Genomic DNA, 23,738 nt, shown 5'->3' with positions numbered 1-23,738 from the left:
CCTAGGACCCAACTGAGCAGAGTTGAGATGGCAGTGACCAATATATGTACCAAACATGACAGGCAGGGCTAAACATGCCTATAACAGATAACACAGGAGTAAAACAGCCTGTTGCAGGGTTGAGCTTCAGTTCTAATTGAAGTGGTTTAATGCACTTTGTCTAAACTACTTCACGTAAATAGGTACACATGCACAATTTATAATTGAATAATTCTCTGCTTTTTCTTTCAGTAATTTACATTCAAGAGCACAAAACACCCAGGCCAAATTAGAATAATGACTGGCTTTGACTACAAAGGGTAATTCTGACAGCTACTACATTCAAACAAGCCCTAAGTATGGATAATACAGAGCTGGTTCCCATGCTTTTCAGCATCTGGGAATGAGAGAGGATTTTTGGGGTTGAGATTTGTTTCCAGTTCATTCACCATATAGGTACAGCCACATCTAAATGGAATTATATGTGCAACTTGATCTCACTGCCTCAAGCATACATTCCTTTCATCATTTCACACGGGGAGAGGTTCTTTACTCTGGGATAATGGAAATGACACTTTCCACTCCCAGCACTTCCCTGACTCAAGAGTACAGGGGAAAGTGCAAGCAAAGGGTCATTGGCATGCAACAAGCCATCACTTACCATATTACAGTGATCATCTATAGTGACAGCTGTTATAACCCGGGATCCTAGAACACTTCCCAACAGAATTGGTAACTTGAGCTCTGTCTATCTATCTGGCATAGATCTGAAGCTGCCATTTGGCTAATCTGGTTAGCTACCTGAAAACATTTTCAGACCAAAAGGATCCATTAGAGACTCGGATACCCTAATTAATGAATTCGTGTACATCAAAACCAGGATAGAAAACAGCAGCTAGAAAATTCTTCCTGTTTTCACTGAACTTGAAATAAGGTTTCTGCTCTGAAAGAATCCATATCTACTCATCGTGCAGCCAAGGCAACTACAAAACTTATTCTCAAATTCTTTGGTCTGAATATTTCCAATACTGAAGTTGCCACAGCAATAAAGGCTGGGCTTCTTTCCCACTTCCTGTGGGCTGGACATGGACCCAACAGCTTTTCTTGGACCACTTCACAGGATAGGTGCCTCTCTTTGCCAAAGTTAAGTTTGTAGGAAAGGCATATTTCTAGAATTTAGAAGAAGCAGAGGTTAAACACTGGTTTAACCTCCTTAGCAGTTCAGAACCTTATTAGCAGTTCACTTGCAGTATATAAACTGCACATGGCCAACTGGTTATATTCCCAGAAACATGGAAATGACATAGCAGACAGCATCTGCCAAGACTTATGATTAACTTTGAAATGCACAGTGAAAGGCACAGACAAGTTGCAGGAGAAGAAATTCTGATTAGATACTGGGGGAGCAGGTGAGGCACTCTTCACCATGAGAGGTGTCAGACACAAACAGGTTGGCCAGAAGTTTGTATCCTTCAAGATACTGAGAAGGTGACTGGACAAGGCCCTGAGCAACTTGATCTAACTTTGAAGTCAGCCCTGCTTTTACAAGGTTTGGACCAGATGACCTGCAGAGGTGTGTTCCAACCCAAGAGAAAAGCAGAAGTGGGAATGTCCAAAACTTGTGACTGAACCAGTATCATTAAGTACTGAGAAAGAAGTCCCAAGTTATCTAAGACAGCAAAACAACCAAAGTTAGGTGATTAAACAGCATACACTCAAAGAAAGCAAAAACCTACAAATTCGACTTAATGCAAAATAGAACAGAGAGTCACTTCTACAGTCCTGCGTTATAAGCTAAATGTTCCCGAAAACATTTACTTAATGCACTATTAGAATGCATAATGGATAACACAGAAAAAATGCACATCTCTAATGGCAATATAGATGACCTCATCACTATCATAAACACCATAATCCACTATTTGAAAATAAAAGAAAAAATACTCAAAGAAAGGTGATAAAAATGAGACAGGACTTAACAAGAGGTAGGGCCAAAAAGCTTTTCTGATTAATACAAAGCATGAACAACACCAAGGTTATAAGAGAACTCCTAATGACATTCATCTACTGAAAGAAAGAAAGAAGATGCATTTAAAACTGAATGAAAGAAAGTTCTTCTGTATGTCTTACTAGTTGCTTCAGAGGCAAGGAAACCCATAATGATTGTTTCAGAGGCAAGTTACTATCTGTGCCCTGAACCAGTGCTGTGACAATTACTTGGTTTATTGTCAGAAACAGTAGTTTGTTTTCATCTCAGAGTTTGATTCTGTTATGGAGTAGCATCACATAGCTAAATGGTAAGGATCAGTTGACACTACATGAAATGCAAGCAGAATGCTACAAAAACATTCTCCAAGATTCGAAAGGAGAACAAGTGAACAAAGCAGCGAATTAGTTTTTGTCTCAATGTCATAATTTCTGGTCTTTAAATAATCTATTCGTTATGGGTCAATTTTGTTTTCTGCATTAAAACCTTATTACAGAAAAAGAACTGTATGCAATGTGTACAACTGTCACATATCACAACTATGCTTAACTGAACAATTTTCAATTATTAGTGTTTAGAGTAAGATGTAAATGTGAGAACTATTTGCTTTAAGGTGACTGTAAAAAATGTTCTTACTGACCTGGGAGCAAACAGCACTGACACTGTGCAAGTTTTTAACTTTGCATATTCCTGTCTTACCCTAAATCTCTACTATTTATAACTTATTTCAGATAAGATGCAAGGCTCCTAAAGCTACCAAAAGCTGCTCTGTAACACTTATGCTTTCCCACATTTCTTCATTTAAAAGCATGGAGGAATAGTTAATACAGTGAAGGAAAACTTTGAGTTACTATTTCTCAGTCAATCTTCTGAAGCACATTTGCATCTCCTTACTTACCTTGAAGGGGAAGTACAACAGAATAAATCTGCCAGGATTTTGCCCATCTCTCTGAATGCCTTACATTACTTGAAAAAATAGAGCAAGAATTAGAAGGATTATCTTAGTTTTGCTGCTAACTTGTAACAGAGATTCTCTCTTTTTCTTACAGTGCATATCTTTGATGAGGACCATTGCTGTAACAAAATGAAAAAGACCGCTAAGCCCCTTGATATAAAACTACTATAAAAATGAAGCTACTAAAATACAACTTAATTTAATACTGATAAAATAAACTGACTGAGACAATAACAATCATAGTTGTATGTACACACAGATAACTGTTTTGCAGCTTTCAGTATCTGTACAGACTGAAGATGACCTAATCAGACCTGGCACAGTGTAGTTATCTGAAGTTTGTACCATAATATGTAATATACTTTAACTCATTTAAAAGGCACTGGTGTTTCTCAATAAGTGTCTTCACAAAGCCAAATGAGAAGCGAAGGAGAACAGAACACTGCCTTTACAGCATGCATAGGAAATTTATGCTAAATACACTGAGCACAGGACAGACAAAAGGTCAAAAAGAGTTTACCAATTGTCTTCAAAATGCAACTACTGGGTTCTTTTTCCATTTACTCTGCACGTATTTGCTGTCAATGTCAAATAAGATAACAGTGGTCTTTTTTTTTCTCTCCTACATCTGATCTGAACATCTATAAGTTCTGAAGCACTGCAGAACAGAGTAGGATTTCTGTTGGATTCATATGTAGGATTCATATGTCACATAACAAAGGTGTGTTACATAGTAAGGAAAAAACAACGCTTTTTTTTTTTCAGAACAGGTTAAATAAAAATACCTAGAGAGGTTCTACAAATTCCAGCTAAAGATTTCAGTACAAGAAGACAAATTAGATGGAAAGGAATTAAGAGTGTCTATAACTGATAGAGTCAACTAATATTCCTATTCAAAGTCAGTATGTGGAAGCACTATGCCTTTAAGTGGAGGAGCACTCCTGGGAGATTACAGCTAAACGGAGTCCTAAGGAAGCTCACTTTCAGCAGGGAGCTCTGGTGATAGCCACATTTGTGGCAAGAGAAGATATAAGATAACCGTGTGTGAGAAGCTGTTCTGTGGCCATGTTTGAAAAGTCCTTAATACGACAGATTATTTGAAATGCACACTGCTACAGGGACAGGGACTCTTTGTAGAAACCCTGTGTTGTCCACCAACACAGCTCAACTGCTGAGCATGTACCATGGAGACATGGACAAGCTAAGCACGGCTCACTGCTCCTCAACCAGCACCAGCTGTCCACAAAGGGACCGGCTGAGCAACAGGGTTTTGAGCCAAACACCTTGGGGCTGCAGCCACTCTTTGGTTTGCTGCTTCCCCTCCCCCATATTCAGCAGGAAAGAACTGGTAACATATAGGCTGGAAATCACATTGCTGCTTCAGCTTTCTGAAGCTGACAACTTGACACATGCATTTTAAGTTGTGTGATTATTTTTACTGCAGTTTTATGTGACCAACATACAAAATGACTTGTTGAACTAAGAAAGGTAAAATCATAGTAACGCTGAAGCCTACCTACAAGTTGAGTAACCTTGCAAGCCATGGCACTTCAGTTTTGTTAATAGGATATCACAGCAGTAATCATAAGAGTCGGAAATATAAAGTGAAAATGTGTTCTTTTTGTGTGTTCAGTGATGTGCCCTATGCTTATGAAATCTGAAACATTAAATTAAGAAATTTTGAAAATTTACAGGACTTTTGCACTGCATTTCTGATGCTCCTGCTTCTCATTTCATGAAAGCTTACCCAACTCTGATCTAGAGCATCTTTGCTGGCAATGTTTTTAAAGGGAAGTGTTTCGTGTTTGGGAAGGTTTTTCTGAAGTAATAGATACGCCACTTTTAGGCACCATCACACACACACGCACCCTAAAAAGTACTAGTTTGCTAAGATAAACTAAAAAAAAAAATAAATTAAATCCAAAACATGACCCAAGTCGTCATTCACCGGTACACAGCAGAAAACCTGAAAACAGTATTTTGGTCGCTAATATGCACTATCAAACACACACTGTACTTCAGAAACAGTATAAAAGCAGGAGGGACCACAAAGTATCTGAGGAGCAAGAAAATGCATCAATTACACTGTCACCCACCCTGTTCTCTTCACTGATCATAATAAAGGAATAAGTCTTCTCACATAACCTCTAAGATAGACATTTTCATTCCTTTTTTTTTTTTAAGTCATCTTGGCACACTTCAATATATTTTTGATAAATTACTTTCATAAATCCCCTTCGATCTCATAAGATTTCCAAAGAGAGGAGTCAATGAAAGATAGATATTTGGATGCTCTATCTGATATTAATCCCATATCATCTCATTTTATGTATTTTTGAAGTAAAAACGTAATATTACAATTTACATTTCCCCTGCTTTGTGTATGAAAATTCTTGTGTACTGCTGCAGAAATAATGGAGATAACACTGAGTACAGCAACTAGGAAGAGCAAATCTAAAACGGCCACAACAGCCAAATATAATTCCACACAACTTTTGCATGAGTCTAGGTTTAATTTGCTTTACAAGACAGTTGGCCAAAAAGTGACATTTATCATAAAAATATCCTCTCCATTAAGCAAATCTCATTTTTCTTTCCAAAAGAAAATTCAATGTATACTCTGAGCGGTCAGTGGCTCATTTTCAAGATCAGCCCACACAGGTTTTTTTTTTTTAACAAAACAAAGCAATTCAGTTAAAAAATGCAGACCAATGTAATGACATAGTCATATTGCTTTTGGATATGTTAACTTTAAAAACTATGCCAATTTTGCTATTTTTCTTCAGGTTTTATTAGAAAAAAGCAGCAGATCAACATTACAATTCAGAGACTAATCTAAATATGCACTTGACAATGAAGCACATCTGAATATGAAGTGAAAAAGGATTCCAGAAAACCTGCAGTTTTGCCAATCTTCTGCTACCCAAATCATGTATCTTCTGGCTTTCTGATGACTGAAATCAAACAAGGAACAAAAGATTTATTGCTATGAAAACAAAACCTTAGTACAGTAGTATGAGTCCTGGGCGCTAAGCTTACTCCATCAAGTTAACTTAATTTCTAAATGTACTTAAATCTTTTGTTTGGCCATAAAAGTCCATAAGCTGACTGACCCAAGTATAAACTGAAATGGCAGGTCTGGAAAAAAAAAGTTGGACAGCATGTTAACCTCCAGTTTTCAGACAGTAATAAAAAGATACAATTCCAACAGCCAAGAAATTAAAAAAAAAAAGTTGATTTGACATTCAAGAGCTAAGTTTATTCTTATGCTCATTTTGTTTGCGCCCAAAATAGTTTCAGACTCACCAGAAAAAAAATATTTATGGACTATAACACAATTGTAAAAGAGAAACAATTGCCTTTTGACTTGGTTATTTTCCCCCACTGAGGTATAAAATCTACATATAAATTTGATACTTCACTATAACAAATTGTACTTTTCATAGTTCTGATTTAGCTTCATTAAACCCTGTTTACTTTTTGTTTTTAAACCACAGAATTCTTATTTCATGTTACTGAATCTGGTTTCCAGCTCTCTCTTTCATTTATTTGTGGATCTATATTTAGTAGTCTGGTTACCGCTGCTAACCAGGAAAAAATAATTCTTGAAACTTTCTTCGTTACAACAGCACTTTCAGCAGAGGTTACTGATGTGCAAGCAAACTAAAATGATATGGAGCTCTTCAAAGAGACTATTTCATTGATTATGCTTCCACTGTCCAAACGGTCTCTAAATTATTTGCTGGAAGAAACTCTTTCGATCTTGTAAACATCAGTGGGCACAGTTTCACTAGTATGTGTGGTAGTTTCACATCCTTATACAGGAAGGCTGGTTCACAGATACTGAGAAGCTGCAGGAGTTCTAACAGCTGACAAACTGTGGATTCTGCCAAGCAGAAGTTTCTTCTGTTGCTACTTAACAGTGTAGCCAAAGTATCAGCCGAGGTAGCCCAGTCAATCTTTGCTTTTCTTTAGAACCTCTCAGAATATTTCTGGAAGGGTGACATTGCGGAGCAGCCACTGCTGGGAGCGGCTGCCAGTGCAGTCTCTGATGCTGGGCACCTGGCTGTCCTCTTCAGTGGCTTTGTCCAGGCACTGGTTACTGTTCACATGCAACAGGGTTAATTTCTTGAAGACAAAATAAAAAGAAATTGGCTTTAAAAAAAACCCACTAGGCATAAGGTAATAAAAAAGTTACTAGTTGCCATCAAAACTCTTCCATAGGCAAGTAGGAACTAGACAAGACCCCATGGTTACTGGTTCCAGATCCCAGTCATAAAGAACACTCAAATATGCTATTTGACATTGTAGATACTAAAAACATTGCTTCATGAAAAAACAAAACAGTCTGAACTTTTAAATCAAGCAACATCTACCATTCTTTAAATAGGACTATGCAGCTAGAGATTCTCAAAGAGCTAGAAATTAAAGTTTGGTAAGATACACAACTTCAATTATTAGTTATAATAATAGCTTTTATCAGATCAGAATGAACACATTGAATATGTATTCACAAGTACATTTTTTTCTTCCTTAGTTGGGGACACAAAATTGAGTTCACTTCTATGCTCTTTTAGCACTATGTTCTTTTAAAAAAGTATGTTATTTCATAAAAAGTGTGTGGAAATTCACATAAGTATATATCTTTTCTAATACCTAGTAATCTTACTTATGCAATCTTCAATACAGCACTCCATTTACCTCAGAGCACTATCCTCACGGAGAAGAGATCTTTGGTGGTTGCATTTCCTGCCACTGTACTATGGATACTTATCAGTGCATCAACTTGTCTATTGCACCAACAGGCAGTACTATCAGTATTTCTTCTCTCATTCAGCAGCACAACCAGAACACTGGACTGACTGAAAAGTGGCAAAACAGGCTGGCCTTATGTGCACAGGCAGCAAAGGGAAAAAACACCCAAAAACAATCAAAAACCTGAGCACATCAATCTCCTGCACTCATACAGCCACTGAAGAATGAAGAAGGGAGTTGAACAGAGGCAGAAAGAAAAAAAAATCACTCAACCAGGTGGGTATACTTTTAAAATATTCTCTAACTTATTTTTGTGCTTTGTTAGCCAACTTTCATTAAAGTTATGAAGATTACGCCTAGATTTTCTGTTGACAGAATAAAGAGAAAAAACACATACAATCAAATTTATGGCTGAGGATCAACACAGGGGAAGTCTGTGGCAATCACTGCAAGAGAGACTATTGCCATTAGGTGTCTAAAGATGCATTTTTCTTACCATTGATAAGTTAGAAACAATAAAAAGCACTTTCCCTTTGGTGAATCACTATGGGTAGTAATATTACTCATCTTATTTACTTAAATCAGGTAAACTAACCACATTAAAATCAAGAACGAATGGTTCCTGAGACTCATTTAATCCTTCCAATTAACATTTAATCCCACCAGTCTCCAGCTTCCTTCAGTCTCCTATCAACAGTTGCTAAAAATGTACAGAAATCCTAGAAGAGATCCATCATCTTCCACACTAACTACTATCCCAATCAGAAAATCATCATTCATACATATTTGCTTTTAGTCTTAAAGGCTGCGGGTTTTGTTAACACCTCAGCTACTAAAATCTATAGCAAGTATATGTAGTCAGAAGTACCCACCTTTTTTTTTTAAATTAGTGAAATGACTTTTTAGTACCTAAATACCTAAAATTCTTCTTATAAAATAGCCATCACAAATACACTGGCAAGATTCTTCATCCACAAGTTGTCTCACAACTGTCTTTCGTAATAACTGATTTTAAATTAACAAGCTTGGGCACTACTTTTTTCTAGCTAGCCATGAAGTTAGAGTTCTTGACTGCATTACTCAATCACAAAATTGTTTTTAGAGCCTGCAAATCAAATTAGTGATGAGTGGATCAAAGGGCAACGATTTCTAGATCTGGCAGTTCAACATATGAACTTCAAAGTAAATTTTAACATTATGTACAAGAAAGAATTATTAAAATAAAGCTGTTTTAAGCATCCATCCTTTAAACATACCATGATTAGAAATGTAAAATCACCTTTGTAATTTTGTGATGCTCTTTTTTTTTCAGTTAGAAAAATATTTCCTTTTAACTTTGTGCAAGAAAAGACACCAGGTGCTGAATTTGTCACAACTTTGTTAGTGCTATCTTTTATTGGTCCAATAGATACCTTAAATACTTTTCGATTTTTGATCTCATTCTAATACAAAACTACAATAAAAGACTATATTTCTGCAGAGGATCCAAATGTACATTCAAAATATTCTTCTAAAAGCTCCCTCAAAACTCACCAGGTAATTAAATCAATACACATGTCCATTGAATGACTATATGGTGAATTAATAATGGAGGGAACAAAATCCTGACTTTGTTTCCTGTTTTGACTGTCAAATAGTGGTCCCACACTGGATTATGTTGCTTGTGTAAAAGCCCAATTGTTTCATTTTTCTGTCAGAAGTCATTAGAAGACTTACCACTGGATCATACTCCCAAAGCTGATTTCCTTTTAGGTGGTGGCACTTGAGCATCGTTACTGGGCCATTAAGTTTGGATACATCTAAACACAAATCATCTGTTCGAATTTCTTTATTGGCAGTATATGAGAAAACCTAGATAGATAAAGAATGAGAGGAATTCAAAAAAACCCTTCAACCAAAAGATTCCTAGAGTGAGGGAAAGGGGGAACATTTGTGCATTATTTAATTAATATCCACTATTTTTATCTTTTCTATTGTTCCCTTCAGCATGTATAGAAAGATTTACTTTTTTGTAGGGAACAAATACAAACACCATGTGAACAAGCTCTTCAGTCAAAATAGACACATTTTTTAAATTGCAGACTTATTCCTTTGTAGGAATAGGAGAATCCCCAAACACAGGTAGTCTTTGTACATTGGAAAACAATTCATCAAGAATCATTAACAAAGCAGAACAAAAAAATAGATGTAAAACAAATCCCACAACTGACAGCCAGAAAAATATATATTAAAACATCATTTCAGGTACAGGCATGTTTTTTTTGAAGTAACTATAACAGTCAGAAGGTCTAACCAGAAGGCAGTTCCAGAAAACCCACAGGAGGTGAAGTCTAGCATATAACAGTCTCCTCCTCTCCTCATTTTATTTTTGACTTTAAAGTTGCTCTGAAACGTACTGCAACCAGGCCTCAAGAACCTACAAGTACAAACCACCACCAAATCTCATGCATTTCGTCTTACAGGCGTCTTCTTTAATGAGAGTTTCCTAAACTTTAAAACTTAGGTGTATTTTGAGGATAAGTACTGAAAATACTGAAGAACTGTCCCAACGAGAAGTGGTGTTCCAAATAATTCAATACATTAAAATAATTATTTTTTAAAAATTGTCACCTGATTGCCACCCATTCCATGGCAGTTAAAGATTCCAACTTTCTCATTTTCTTTTCTTGCCATGTTATCCAGACATTGATTTGTCTCCACATTTCTTATCTATGAGTGAAAAAGAGCACATCAAAGGTTGCTATTTTCAGAAAAGAACTAGGTCCACATCAAACCACAGTGGCACCAGTTCTCTCCGCTACACTCCAGAGGTTATGTGAAGTAAAGGAACCACACTACAATGAGACACCACTGTCCAAGACTCGATGTCCCAAGTAAATGTTCAAGCTACCAGGTTATAGAAACATGTTTGTTTCTTTGCTTTCTTTGGGGGATTCCATATTGGGAACACTTCTTGCTCAAAGATTCAACTACAATCAAATGGACACAATTGAGTTTCCAGCCCAAAACTTTCAGAAGTATTAATCCCTGTATTACTCTGTATTAAGCAAGTATGAATATCAAGTCTTCTGATAGTCATGCAGCAGCACGAACACCTGCTCTATTTTGCTAAAAGTGTTTTAAACCAAACAGTACAAAATCACCCTACAACAGGCTCAATATTGAGCTCAACATGACTTGCAGGGGAAGGTAGGTGCCTACTTATTTAGGACAACATCATTTGTACTACCTCTATAGTCACTTAAAAATGCTAAAGAAAAAACCAGAAATGCCCAGCAAGGCTGAGGCATCATTGTGAAGGAATATTTCTAAAGCCTTTCTACATGACATTTTGTACTGTGGTATAAAAAACGGAAAACATTCAAATTACAGTACTGTATACCAAAGTTCGGTTATCTGCCCTACTGATAGGACAGATTTATCATTTTACAGGTGACAGAACACAGGTGCAAGATACTTGAACTTTTCTGGTGATAACTTGCTTGCACTACTCAGCTTAAAATACAAACAACTTACTGCCCAATGTACTTTATACAGGGAAGATAAATATGAAGGATAAAATATTACCTCTCCTAGAGAAAAGTAATGGCGTGGAATTTGGGAATCAGGATAAACATTCTCCAGGTACCAGGAGAAAGGCTTGCACTGGAGTTTGCGTCTTAGTCCAAGTCGTGACGATATGTCCCCATAATCAACTTTAGTAACTCCTGTAGAAACAAAGAAAGTCTTATTCAATGGCTGCTAATAAATGTTATATAATACCGCTTCAAACAAAAAAATCATCAGTATAATATACTACTTCCATGAAAGACTATCTTTTGAAAACCACCTCTATATAAGTAAGTTTTTGTTTAATATAGTATTATGCTGTTTACACTCAGAGAGGACATACCCATCAAGACCTGTGACTTCTTTTTCCACCTAATTATACAAAAGATAGAAACACTACATTTGGGCTGTACATGACAATTTCTTACCTGTGGCTTGTGGAACAATTTGAATGCAGTTGCTTACTAAGTTAATAGAGGAGAAAGGCTGAAACGTTTATAGTCACTTCTGCCATTCTACCCCCAGTAGTAACTGGGGTGCATATCTACGCAGCCTAACACAGCAGTCTCTTTCTGTGGAGCAAGCACAGTTTAATTTTATTTTATTTCTGTAAGCCGGATACCACCTGCTGGACCCTTCATCATCTATCTAACTGCACAAAGAAGCAGGCAGAAAGCAGCCTTCATACAGGGAACTTAAACCTTTAATAATTCAGTGTTTGTACAATATAACCACAGCATTTGCAGGAAGTATGTTCACCATTACGACTGTTATAATTTTCTTGTGGTATTTTGCTTGCCTTTTTATTCCTTTGCTCCTCATTTATCACAGTGCTCCTTCTTCCTGTATCTCCCCACTCCTTAAAGGTTGCTTTAATTCCTTCTGAAAATTAATTTGTGCAAGTCCCATCTGCAGATGGGTTGAGGAAAGTGCTCATGAACAGTAGATATTTTTGCTTCACCAGAATTAAGCAGCGTTGTAATTAATACTCCAATAATTAGAGTGGGATAATTTTTAGTTTTTAAGCATCATGTCCTTTTCCTATTTTCCACACCACACTCCATATCTCACAGGTCAAATGCAATACACAACCAAAAAAAAAACCAAACCAAACAAAAACCCAAACCAAAAAAAGAACAAAACCAAGGCCTAGCAATTTAAATTCCCCTAACAGACCACAAATATGGCTCATCTGGCCACCACAACACAGACCTCCAGGTGTATACATTTTTCAGAAATCCTTCCACTTTAGAGGACTGTGAGTTACCTCTTAAACTGTTGACCTTCGGAAACATAATTTGAGACATTTCTAAGCTGATATACTGTGTATTAAATCAACTTGCCAGCAGATGGTGTCTTTCTACTCAATTAAGACAGATAATTAGATAACTTCAGCTAAATGTCTGTAAATATCAATAAAAACATTAGTAATTTCAATATTCCAGAAAGAAAAAAATGCTAGCCAGGCGTCCAGGCCTTTTTTTTTTTTTTTGTTAAAGACTTTTTATTAAAGATACTGGAAAACTATACTGATAAAGGAATGAACGCAACGGAAAGCCTGTTTTTTATAGAATTTTAGAAAATTTCTGTCCCGGCATTCAGGTCACATAAGAAATCCCTAAACCAAAATACACAAGACAAATTTGAAAAAAAAAACTACCACAGAAAGCTGTCCTATCTTCATGAAAGTAAATATTTGCTCTACATCAAAAGCAACACTCTCTCAAAAGATGATGTAAGTAAGAACAGAAAGATTCAAACCACAGCCAAGTATGGGCTTCTTCATTTTTCAGTGATGAAAAAGCAGCTGATGGATGAAACAGTTACCATGCCTCACAACCTTAGACACAAAACTTATTCAGTTTGCTACACTGACCTCTGGAAAACAACACCGTTAAGGCTTTATCACATCGCTGAAGGGAAATAACAGTTACAGTCACAACCATAAATAATTAAATGAGACCTAATAGCATACAAGCATGCTGTTTCTTAAAGTAGTTTTAAATGTCACCACAAAGAAAGTGCCAGTTGATTTTTTTTCTCTGCTGCAATGTATTCCATTAAATCATTTTTACTCTGAAAGATTTTTAAAAAATACTCTCTGAAGTCAGGTCTGCAGCAAACCATACATTGTTATAGAGACTACAATTAGCATCAGGTTAGCAGATGGACTGAAGAGCAGAACAGGTATATTTGCCTTAGGAGTGTCCTCTAATAAGGCTGAATTATTCACTTTCCAAGATTTCTGGTACATTCTCTATATTACTCAAAACTAGCTTGAGTATTTCTATCCAGTGCAGTGGCAGTTAATTATGAGGAATTTTTTGGGGGGAAAAAAAGAATGGAAGAAAACAAGGAAAACTACAGCGAAGTATAAGGCATACCAAAAATTAAGTACATTATTCCTCCACAGACCAGTAAAACTGATATATATATATATATATATATATATATACACACACACACACACTAGTGACATATGACCTTCTAGTGGTTTTGGACTTTTTTTTCAAAGGCTTGTCTAAAAAAAACCAAAACAAAACCAAAAGACAAAACATGAATTAGATCAAATCTTCCTCCCAGGAGAAAATTATGCCAGACTCTAAAGGTATGTGCATCATGAGGAAGACAGTTCATGTCCACTTGTTGTTCTTTCAAATCTTCGGTTCATTTTAAAAAAAACAATTAGGAAAAATCATAGAATCACAGAGTGGTTTGTGTTGGAATGGATCTTTAAGATCATCTCATTCCAACCCCTCTGCAGTGGGTAGGGACACCTTGCACTGAACTAGGCTGCTCAGAGGCCCATTCCACCTGACCTTAAGCACTTCCAGGGATAGGGCATTAATTAATTTAAAATGGTCTTTCCTCATGAAAAAACTCCTCACATGTAATGATGTCTATGAGAGAAATACTTCAGTTTAATTGTCTTTGGCACCTTATATTTAAGCTTCCCATCAGCTGTGTTGCAACAATTCTGCCATCCTCAAAATTTCAACAGCTGAAGATTTGCTTGCCCAAGTTCAATGTGTGGTAATATATTTATGCTAAACTGCTTTCGAAAAAAAACCAACAACGCATGATGTTTTCATCATGATTATAAATTGCTCAATCATTTTCAAAAGCACAGTATGGAAACTGTTTCATCTAAATCTACTCTTCTGATAAAAATCGTATAACTTGTTTTTATTTATTATTATGAAACTTGATAAGCAATAATAATTTAATCCATTTTGAATAGCTACATTCTTTGCATTCTCAATTAATGCTGATAGGGAATAGTAGCTGAATACAAAACCACATGGAATCACTCGGTATGGACTTTGAACATGGGCTTAGCTACACTGCAAGATGTGGACTCAGTTCCTTCTCTGTCCTCCCTATCAACCATAAATAATGTTATCCATTTCAGTCTGTACATACTGAACCATGGGTTACTGTGGTTGGCTAGAGACTAGTGCACACAGTGATTAGATAGGAGGCCTGCTGATCCAGTTTTCATGATAACACACCGATGTCTCTCTATAGATGACTCTTGCTCAGGTAATTCCATAATGCTGTCTTTTCAGGCCTTCTGTATGCCCACTTAGCCCCTGGGCAACAGAAGATGGCTTATGGGGAAACTTTTGGTCAATAATAAAATTAATTTCCATGAAAGCTAGACAAGGCTCTACCCAAGCTCACTGGAGCTGCTTTTGGGGATGTCTTGAGCTCACCAGCTGGGATTCAAGAGGCTGCTGAATGACAAGGATGAACACTGGACAAGGAATAGGGGGGTGTATGTACGGGCTGGAACCCAGACTCACATGCAGCATGGTAAAACCACAGAATCTGAAAGTATCCATGCTTCACCTTTAGATTAGGGATATCAACAAATTCTACAACTGTCAGTTTTTATCATTAATTAGCTAGGAGAAGGTTAGGGGTAGGTAGCTGGGGTAAGCCAGCCTAATGCCTTGCAGCTGCTGCTGCAGAAAGGGGCAGCTTTCCCTACAGTATCTCCTATGATGATACTTATGCTAACTTAACCCATGGGGAGCCAGCCCACAGAACAAATAATCCTGCAAGTTCAGGAAGTCATAGAATCAGTTGATGCAGACGAACGATCAGAAAGTGAGGGGAGGTGAAGCCCTAGTGCCTGCCAAATCAGGACCCCTGCCACGGAAAGCAAGGTGCTCTCCCCACAGCAAGCTGTGAGACTGACATCACCATCTCGTGAAGCCTCACCTTGGACAATCCAGTCCTAATATTTTAGCCTGGAGAAAGTGATGAAAGATCAGCACTAGAAATAAAGAAGTGGCAGAGTCCACAGAACAGAACGACTGGAGCTAAGAATCAGACTATTCACCTGCATATGCTGGATTTGTTTTCTGGAAGCCAAAAAGGAAATAGTCTGGGAAACAGAGCCCTGCTGTAACACATGATTGCAAGTAAAACTATCAGCTAATGAGAAAGGACTGCAGCTAGAGCAATTACTGCCAGGGAGAATAGCTGTTGGTGCAATGAGACAGGTTTGATTTTGGCTGAGCACAGCTGCAGCAACACGTGCCTGCCCAACCTCCAGCTGTACCTAGACACTCCTAAGCAGAGAGATGGCTTCTAAAATGCATGCAAGCTTAAAACAGACAAGTATTAGTTTCTACTAGGCTATACTTATAAAAGAAGAAAAGGATTACTTGCTTACTTTTCAAGAGGGCAGCTTTGCATTTAACTACATTACATCAATAGTAAAAAGTCTCTTGAGTTCCTATCATTCAAGCAGCAAGCCTTTTTATTCCAGACAACACAGATTACATGAAATGGGAAAGCTACTTGAGAATCTTAGGTTTGCTTTCCTGAATGAATCCCTCTGTGGTTCACTATCTTAGGAGAACAGAAGAGAAAGTATATAAAGGAAGAAACAAGTGTCTTGTTAGCTAGGCTGAATGATGCTTGTCAGTATATTATCTCATTCAAAATCCAATTTTCTCACCTATATCAACTAATGAGAAAAAACCTGGGTGTTCAGAGGATTGCCTGTTTTTGTTGCTCATCTGCACCCAGGCTTGCAAACCAGCATCACCTTAAGAATCTTCACTTTGGTCCTTGCAAGAACATGTGACACTGTCGCAGTAATATTGAAAGTACACGTCGTACCAGCAAACAGTTTCACAGGCTGCACACAGTCCTCTGCCTGAGGATTATTAAGCCAGCATTCTGCAAGAACTATACATCTAAATTTCTATCTTAGAAGGATATCTGGAAAAGCAGAGTATGGCTAAATGAGCTAAGATAGCAGAGATTCACTGACTTCCTAAACAACTAATGGCCACAGAGACTTACTGAAACTTTTACTGATGCTATTTGTTGTCAATGGGTAAAATCAGGGTCTGCAACACCCAGCTAAGATTGGAGATACCAGAATAACAAGAATAAGGTGTTTGTGAACTTCCTAAAATAGTAATCCTTGTTAGTTTATATATACTGGCTCTCACAACTTACATGGATTTGGGGGGTGAGAGGCACGAGTGGCACTGAGTACATTTGTGTGTTCATTCTCTGAACAATAGGTATTCATCATAGCTAAAGAATGACCCACAGTACTAACCAGCCTCCTCACAGCCCCAGGCAACAAACCATTTTCAGAGTAACGCATCTTATTCAGATACTATATGATCCTATTCTTGAAACACTTGGAAATTCTAGCATTAACTTTCAGTGCACTGTCAATACGGATATGGGTACACAAATGAGATCATGCGACAGTCAGCAGGTGCAGATGCTCTAAGAGGAGCCTGGCAAGAAGACATCCCTATTCAACAATCATTCAGGCTGTTAGCCTACAAACTATGCAGACATGTATCTCTTGAAAGGAAAGAAAATATACAGTGCAGTTACAGATAATGGCTTAAGTTACTTCCACCATTTCAGAATTTTTACTGACTTTAGACAATGCATGCATATTCTACAATACTGCAAAACTACGAAAGTCCTATCAAAAAAATCAATCCTATAAAATTAAAGCAGTATAACTCCTCTTGTAGATTATGCTTACCACATGAAATGGAAGGACTATAGAGATTACATATAAAGTAACAGAGCCATGTCATGGCTTATCACTAATTTACATTTTTTAAAGAATTAGGTTATTTTTGTAGTTAGTTGTTCCAGCTATTTTGTACATTTTAAAATCTAGTTTGACATGGATACATAAAAGCAATCTTAAACAAAAATGATGGCACCTATTCACATACAACTTTCCTAAATAACTATACAGGTCATGTTTGAATTCATAATGCTGCATTAATTACAAAACAGAGTAATAACCATAAGACCTTACCTTGTGATTTCACCTCAAAAGCTTTGAGTAGTAGCAAGATATTTTTAATTATAAATCTTACACAGTCTCATTTGAGTAATGCATTCTTTTAAGACAAAAACTCACCCTAAATCCACAGTCAGTTGCTCCCACAAGCATTCTTAAAACCCATAATCTCAAATTTGACACTCTTCAGTCTCATAATACATTGTATTACAGCTTTCAAATTTCAATACTAATGCAAGTTTAATACACAACTCACAAGGAAATACTGGTTTTAAAGAAATCTCTTTGGAAAAGCAGATGTGGCATATAGAACTACCACTTAGTATTTAAAGTCAAATGTCTCTGATGTCTTAAGTATTTAGAAAGGTTGTCTGTTGCCATCCAAAGTTTGTCTTTTTATACAATAACAAAAATATCCTGTAGTAGAAAGTAATAATTCAATATTTCATAGGCTTCCTTTCTTTTCCTGATTTTTTTTTCAGAAAGTTTCAGTTCATAGGAAATCTGCTCTCATATTTTATATCCTCTTGTTTTGTTAAAATCCACTTTAGGAAACATAATAAATATCATCAAGTATATTGGCTACTTGTCTCTATCCTCTTGATAGTGAAGTGCAAATTCTACCAGGACAGAAGATGTTAACTTTTGCCACTCCTGGTAATGGGTTTCACTTAAATCACATCTGATCTATTCAACCTGGAATGTCTACAACGCAGAAGCCAGAGGCAAAATTTCAGCACATTATGATATGTATTTGGATGGCTAGTTTTCAGCACTACAGTTGAGCTTTTCGACGTTCCACTGAACTTTAATTCTATTGCACAGGAAGCTCATTCATAAATCATGATGTTTAAAAAAAAAGAAAAAAACAATAATAAAACCAACCAAACAAACCAAACCTTCAGGGCACATCTCTGCCTAACAAAACTATTTTTTAATTAAGATCTTCCTTTTTGTACATCTTATGTGAGTTCTGTCTTAAGAACTTCAAAGTAATAACAGTTTTATATAAATACCTCATGTTATTTCCCAGTAGTAACATTTTAATTCTTAATAAGTATTTCTCATAACCAAAGACCTGCTTACCTGGGGAAATGATATAAAAAAAGTTTTTGAATTCATCCATCCAGACTTCCGCAAGGCGCCTGTTATTCTTGTTGATTATCTGCCCTGTACCTCCTGGAAAAGTGTACGGTGTGGCTTTTCTGAATACATGCCCAACATGTGAACAAGTCACAATTTCCAAAGTGCCACCACACTGCCAGATCTGGAAGTGATAGAACAATTATTCCATAGTTACAAACTGTCAAAAAAAAAAGTTTAAGAATATTAATCACGTGCTTCTGTTCAAGTTGGGAAAACCACATTAGTTGTGGTCTAGAACAAATACATACTTCATGGAAGAGAACTGCACATATTTTCCTGCTCAACAGCTAAAGATACTCACAAGCCTAAGTAAGGCAGCATAAGTAAGTATTTCAGCCCTCACAGCAATGACGCATCAGCAAGAGGTTACTTTAGAGAACTGGGCAAGCTGACCGCAAAGGAAGGAAAAGGCTCACATGAATCACAGGAACTAACAGGTGTCCAAAAAAGTACACTATAAAATAGAATCTCCATGCAAAAGAACGCATACACTTCTCATGGAAAGTTTCTGAAAATATTTTCAGTTTTGTTTTGGACCTTGAAAAATAGCAGATTCAGAAAGCTGAAGTACTTTAGAAGTTTCTCCCTATATACTCTGAGCTGATAAGTAAAGCGAAAGGAAACGGTGCTATATGGCAGGATCAAAAACGAAAACAACAGTGATCATGTCCACAGTACAATGAACACATGCAATCATTAAGTCATTAAGGAGCAAGAAGAGCAGGTTTGTAACAGAGGCGCTCACATTTCATTGACACACTAAACTGCACTGATGAATTACCATTAATTGAAGCTCCCCCCTTAGCTTTTATAACTGAACTCCTTTTAACACACACACACATTTATTCTTCAGAATGATCATCTCAATGTTTTAATCACAAAGCTCTACCATGTATTTTTCACTGACAGATAAAATCTTTGCTTATCTCCACTGGAAGGAAGGGAAGTGCTAACTGCAGCAGAAGAGGACACTGATGCAGGCAGCAGATCTGTACTTTACAGAACTCAACATGCACTGTCCTGAGTAAAAAAATACTGCAGAGTTTTACCTACCCTGAAGGAAATTTCTAAGTTTTCTCCACCCCAAATATCCATTCCAGCATCATATGTTCCAATTTCCTGAAAGTAATCTCTGTCTATTGAAAAAAGACCTCCTGCCATTGTAGGTGTCCTAGGGGAGGGAAAAAAAAAGTGCACCAGTCACTATGAAAACATACACTTAAATACATTTCACACTTACACTTACAAAATACATGTTTATTTCCTGAGTTCCTAACTATTACTTCTCTGTAAGCTTCCATTCAAACTCAGTTATCACTGATGTACTTGCTAGCTCAAAATTTTCTGGAGATGGAACTAGTGACAGTTGTCCTTATATTCCCACTTCAGGCTGGAGCCTGGATAGAGAAACAGCCCCTAGAAAGCTGCTGTCATTCCTGAAAAAGACTTCTGCCTCCACTGCTGGTAACTTATACAAAGGAAACCAGTTTCACACAGGAAAATCATAATTCTGGCTACTGTGCTTGAAAAAGTTATGGGAGGCTAAGAAGTGGCCTGCTTGCTTTCACTATTATTGCTTCATAAATGAAAATTGTATAGTCAGGGCTACATCCAGATTTTCCTTTCAAATTTGTTACTGGTAGAAAAAAATAAAACAGTGCTAGTAGTTTCTCAGAGCTTTAGAAACATCTTTCAAATTTCATCTTTTTTAGACAACAAATACACAGTAAGTAAATTATATGTTAGGCTGATGACATAACTTTGTAGTTCAATTATTTACACTTTTAGCATAAATGATTTTATATCACTAGCTATTTTCCTGAAACATTTTTGGCTTTTTCTGAAAGATACATAATATACAAGCTAGGTCACAATTTAAATAAAAATTTATATGTCTTTTCCCCCTCCTAAAAAGGAAACTGGGGGAGGGGAGTAGTACAATTAGCCATATCCTGAGAAGACCTCTCAATTTCTTGACAAACAAACCAGTAAAGGCCATATCGTCAACTTTATGGGAAGTAAACATGGCCCACTTTTCAAAACAGCAAGGGCAGAAAATGTATGTTTGCAACTGTTTAAAGGTACACATTACGCACAGGTTATCTTTCTCTTTACCTTTGTCATAAACCTACATGACATCCAAATATAAATGAATGCGCATACACAAATATAAACACATATGCCAAAAATTAATGTATCTTTTCAAAATACTATTTGCTTTGTTAGAATAAAAGGTTCAATTAAAAAATAAAAATAAGCTTTGTTAAAACCCGTGCATCATTATAAAAACTAGCTAAAAGCTAGTAATTCTGCAGTAATTAACATGAAACTTAGAAATATTTTCAAAGTGAAGTTGATTGCTTCTTTTATTGCTACCAAAAATTAGCAACAATCAATCCATGTAAAAACTTTTATATTGTTCCTTCAACCAGACAAAAAAGATGCTACAATGCTTAACTAAGTACTTAATAACCTCAAGTACTTACAAGTTTAACCTAGAAAGGATATGAAAATCATAACCAATTGAATAACTTCTCATTACCTAACAGGAAGGGTTCGATCTCCTTTCCGTCGATCCATCTCTCTCTGAGGAACAGGGTACCAACGAAAATTCAACTTCCAGTTGAACCCACCATAGGTCATGTCAGAACCTGCCATATATTCGAAGGTGTCATCACTGATTACATCAATGATGGGACACACTACAGTCCTCCTAGGAAAAGGGAAGAACCAAATCCTATTAATTAAAGTGTCAAAAAAGATGGTTTGTTGTTTTGTTGTTGGTTTGTTTTTGTCTTTTTTATTAAATATTGTTTTTAACACATATGGTTTAAATTTTCCTTTGCCATCTCTTAACAACAGTACTCAATAAATTATTACCAGGAAACATTCTCACATTCTGTCTTGCTAATTAGAGTTAATTCATATAGAGGAAAATGTGTTTTTCTGATACAATTTTGGCAATACCAGATGTATTTGCATCATTATCTGCAATAAATATTCATTCCTCTACAGATGGAATTACTGATCCCAGCTTTCTCATTGCTCCATAGTGATTGGGTAGAAAACAAGAGGTTCTTGTTTCTAGTTGCGTGGTCACAGTAACTTGCATGTTTTGAAATTAAGACTTGGACGTTAACTCTGGAGAAGTATTCTTATACACTCTCAGGACTAAGAAATGATAGTCATTGCTAACAAAGTATAATACTGCATCAAAGTTGACAGAAAGTGGCCTCTCATGGGAAGCTCTGTAAAAAAATTCTGGGGTTGGTTGCAACTGAATTTAAAGGACGTAAGTTTGAGAATTTGCACAAATTGTAACAACATATATATTTTAGTCTCACAGAAAGTGTATTAATGATAATTTAAAGTTTAGTACTTTGTCTTAGCACAGTGCTGAACAAAGATTCTTCATTACTTGTAGCTTATTCATCATATAACACTATATTTTGTAACATGAAATTTTAAAAGTGATTTTTACCTATAACCATAAGGACTAAATAGAGATCTGAACACCATACTTAATAGCTATTCTATTTAATATGCTGTCTTCTAACAGACTAGTGTGCAACTACAGCTACTGCTCGGATATATGATTGTTTTATAAAGCAGATCATTCTCTCACTGTTCCCCCCAATGCAATTTCTATCACACAATCATAGGAGCAGATGAACATGATTTCAGTAATTATTCTATCTGTAAAAAGTACATCCCAGAAGACCAAGACACAGCACATATTTCCACAATCAAAACCATTATGAAATAAAGAAATTGCTACGAGAACCTGAAAACAGTAAACCTGACAGGTCTTGCTCACAGTATTGGTGTTATATGAGATCAGGGCTCCATTTCTTCTTCAAAAATATCTACCCAAATTCATGAAAGAATGGGCCAGGTTGCAGACTGACCTCAAATTCCCTTGCTTTCTCGACTCCATTCATGCTCAGGATTTCTGCTATTTAACACATTATTCCATGCATTCCAATATAGACTTCACTTGAAACAGAGTTTTACTTTTAAAGAAGTTTACCTGTATTAGCCTTTTATCCTTATACCAATGAGAATTTATTCAGTCCTTTAGAAAGTAGATATTTGCTTGTAGACTATTTTGTAATACTTGGAAGATTTCCTAACAACCGAAAAAATCCAACGTGGGTGAATAGATGGATAATTACCTGTCAGCTTTGATCCTTGCCAGCAGAGGTTCAAGCCAGCCTACTGTACATTCACAATGAGCATCTAAGAAGGTGATGACCTGGCCTTTAGAAGCAGCAGCCCCCTTTAATCTTGCTCTAATCAATCCAGAACGCTGTTCCATTCGAATCACATGAACAGGTACTTTTAATTTTTTCACATAACTCTCCAGAGGTCTTTTTAAGAAGTCTGCGAAGAATGATCAAAACCATGAAAACTGTCAGTTAAGTAATTTTTTTTAATCACAAAGAGATTTGAATTAAGAGACATTTCCTCATTTCTTTTCTACTGTTTTCCTGCTTTCTCAGCTAGTTTCCTTTGCGGCTTATTGTACACTTCCCAATATGCCCTTCCACATTTCCAAGTGCTTCACTTGATAGCACAGGAAGTTCTTTCTCCTCTTTATTTCTTCATTATGGAAAACACAACAATGAAGAGAAGGTAGAATGCTTATACAAAATCCAGATGGGATAGGCAAGTTTTTACAATGGAAAAGATGTGACTCATATTCAAAAACACATGCATAAGTGCTCTTGGACATAACGCTTCTCTATCAAGAAAATACAGACATTATTTCACTAGCTGAACATAATTAATTGCCTCCTAAGTTACAGTAATGTAACTTACAGATAATTTCTTTATCAGGAGTTTAAAACATCAAAATAATTTTTCAACTATGCTTTCTCTAGGGTTTTCTGGCTCACATTTTTCCTACTAAATTATCACTATAACACCTAAAAAACCCTCCCAGAATCAGCTATACATAAATCAATATCTGTAACACCAACAAATCTCAATTTAGCTGAGGAACAAATTATTCAGAATAGAACAGTCGTAACTGACTACCATACGCCTAGGGACTCAAAATT

At 36.4% G+C, this 23,738-nt stretch overlaps 1 protein-coding gene across 3 annotated transcripts in view; it reads right to left on the bottom strand.

Moving 5' to 3' along the window:
- Window positions 1–5,196: 5,196 nt before the first annotated feature.
- GALNT1 (polypeptide N-acetylgalactosaminyltransferase 1) overlaps window positions 5,197–23,738 on the bottom strand; it is an 87,944-nt gene continuing 69,402 nt past the window's right edge. For all 3 annotated transcript variants that reach the window (XM_027680294.1, XM_027680303.1, XM_027680313.1), the window contains 8 exons: window positions 22,851–23,058; window positions 21,218–21,388; window positions 19,729–19,846; window positions 18,616–18,796; window positions 11,244–11,383; window positions 10,287–10,385; window positions 9,393–9,527; window positions 5,197–7,049 (listed from right to left, as the gene is read on the bottom strand). In XM_027680294.1, coding sequence (XP_027536095.1) covers window positions 6,903–7,049; window positions 9,393–9,527; window positions 10,287–10,385; window positions 11,244–11,383; window positions 18,616–18,796; window positions 19,729–19,846; window positions 21,218–21,388; window positions 22,851–23,058 — 1,199 coding nt within the window. In that variant the 3' untranslated portion in view covers window positions 5,197–6,902. The remainder of the gene's footprint in view (window positions 7,050–9,392; window positions 9,528–10,286; window positions 10,386–11,243; window positions 11,384–18,615; window positions 18,797–19,728; window positions 19,847–21,217; window positions 21,389–22,850; window positions 23,059–23,738) is intronic.

Source organism: Neopelma chrysocephalum, unplaced genomic scaffold (genome assembly GCF_003984885.1).
Source record: "Neopelma chrysocephalum unplaced genomic scaffold, ASM398488v2 Primary Assembly neopelma1_22b, whole genome shotgun sequence".
Classification (NCBI taxonomy): domain Eukaryota; kingdom Metazoa; phylum Chordata; class Aves; order Passeriformes; family Pipridae; genus Neopelma; species Neopelma chrysocephalum.
The sequence above is the reverse complement of the archived record's forward strand: the minus strand, read 5'-3'. Positions and strand labels throughout refer to the sequence as shown.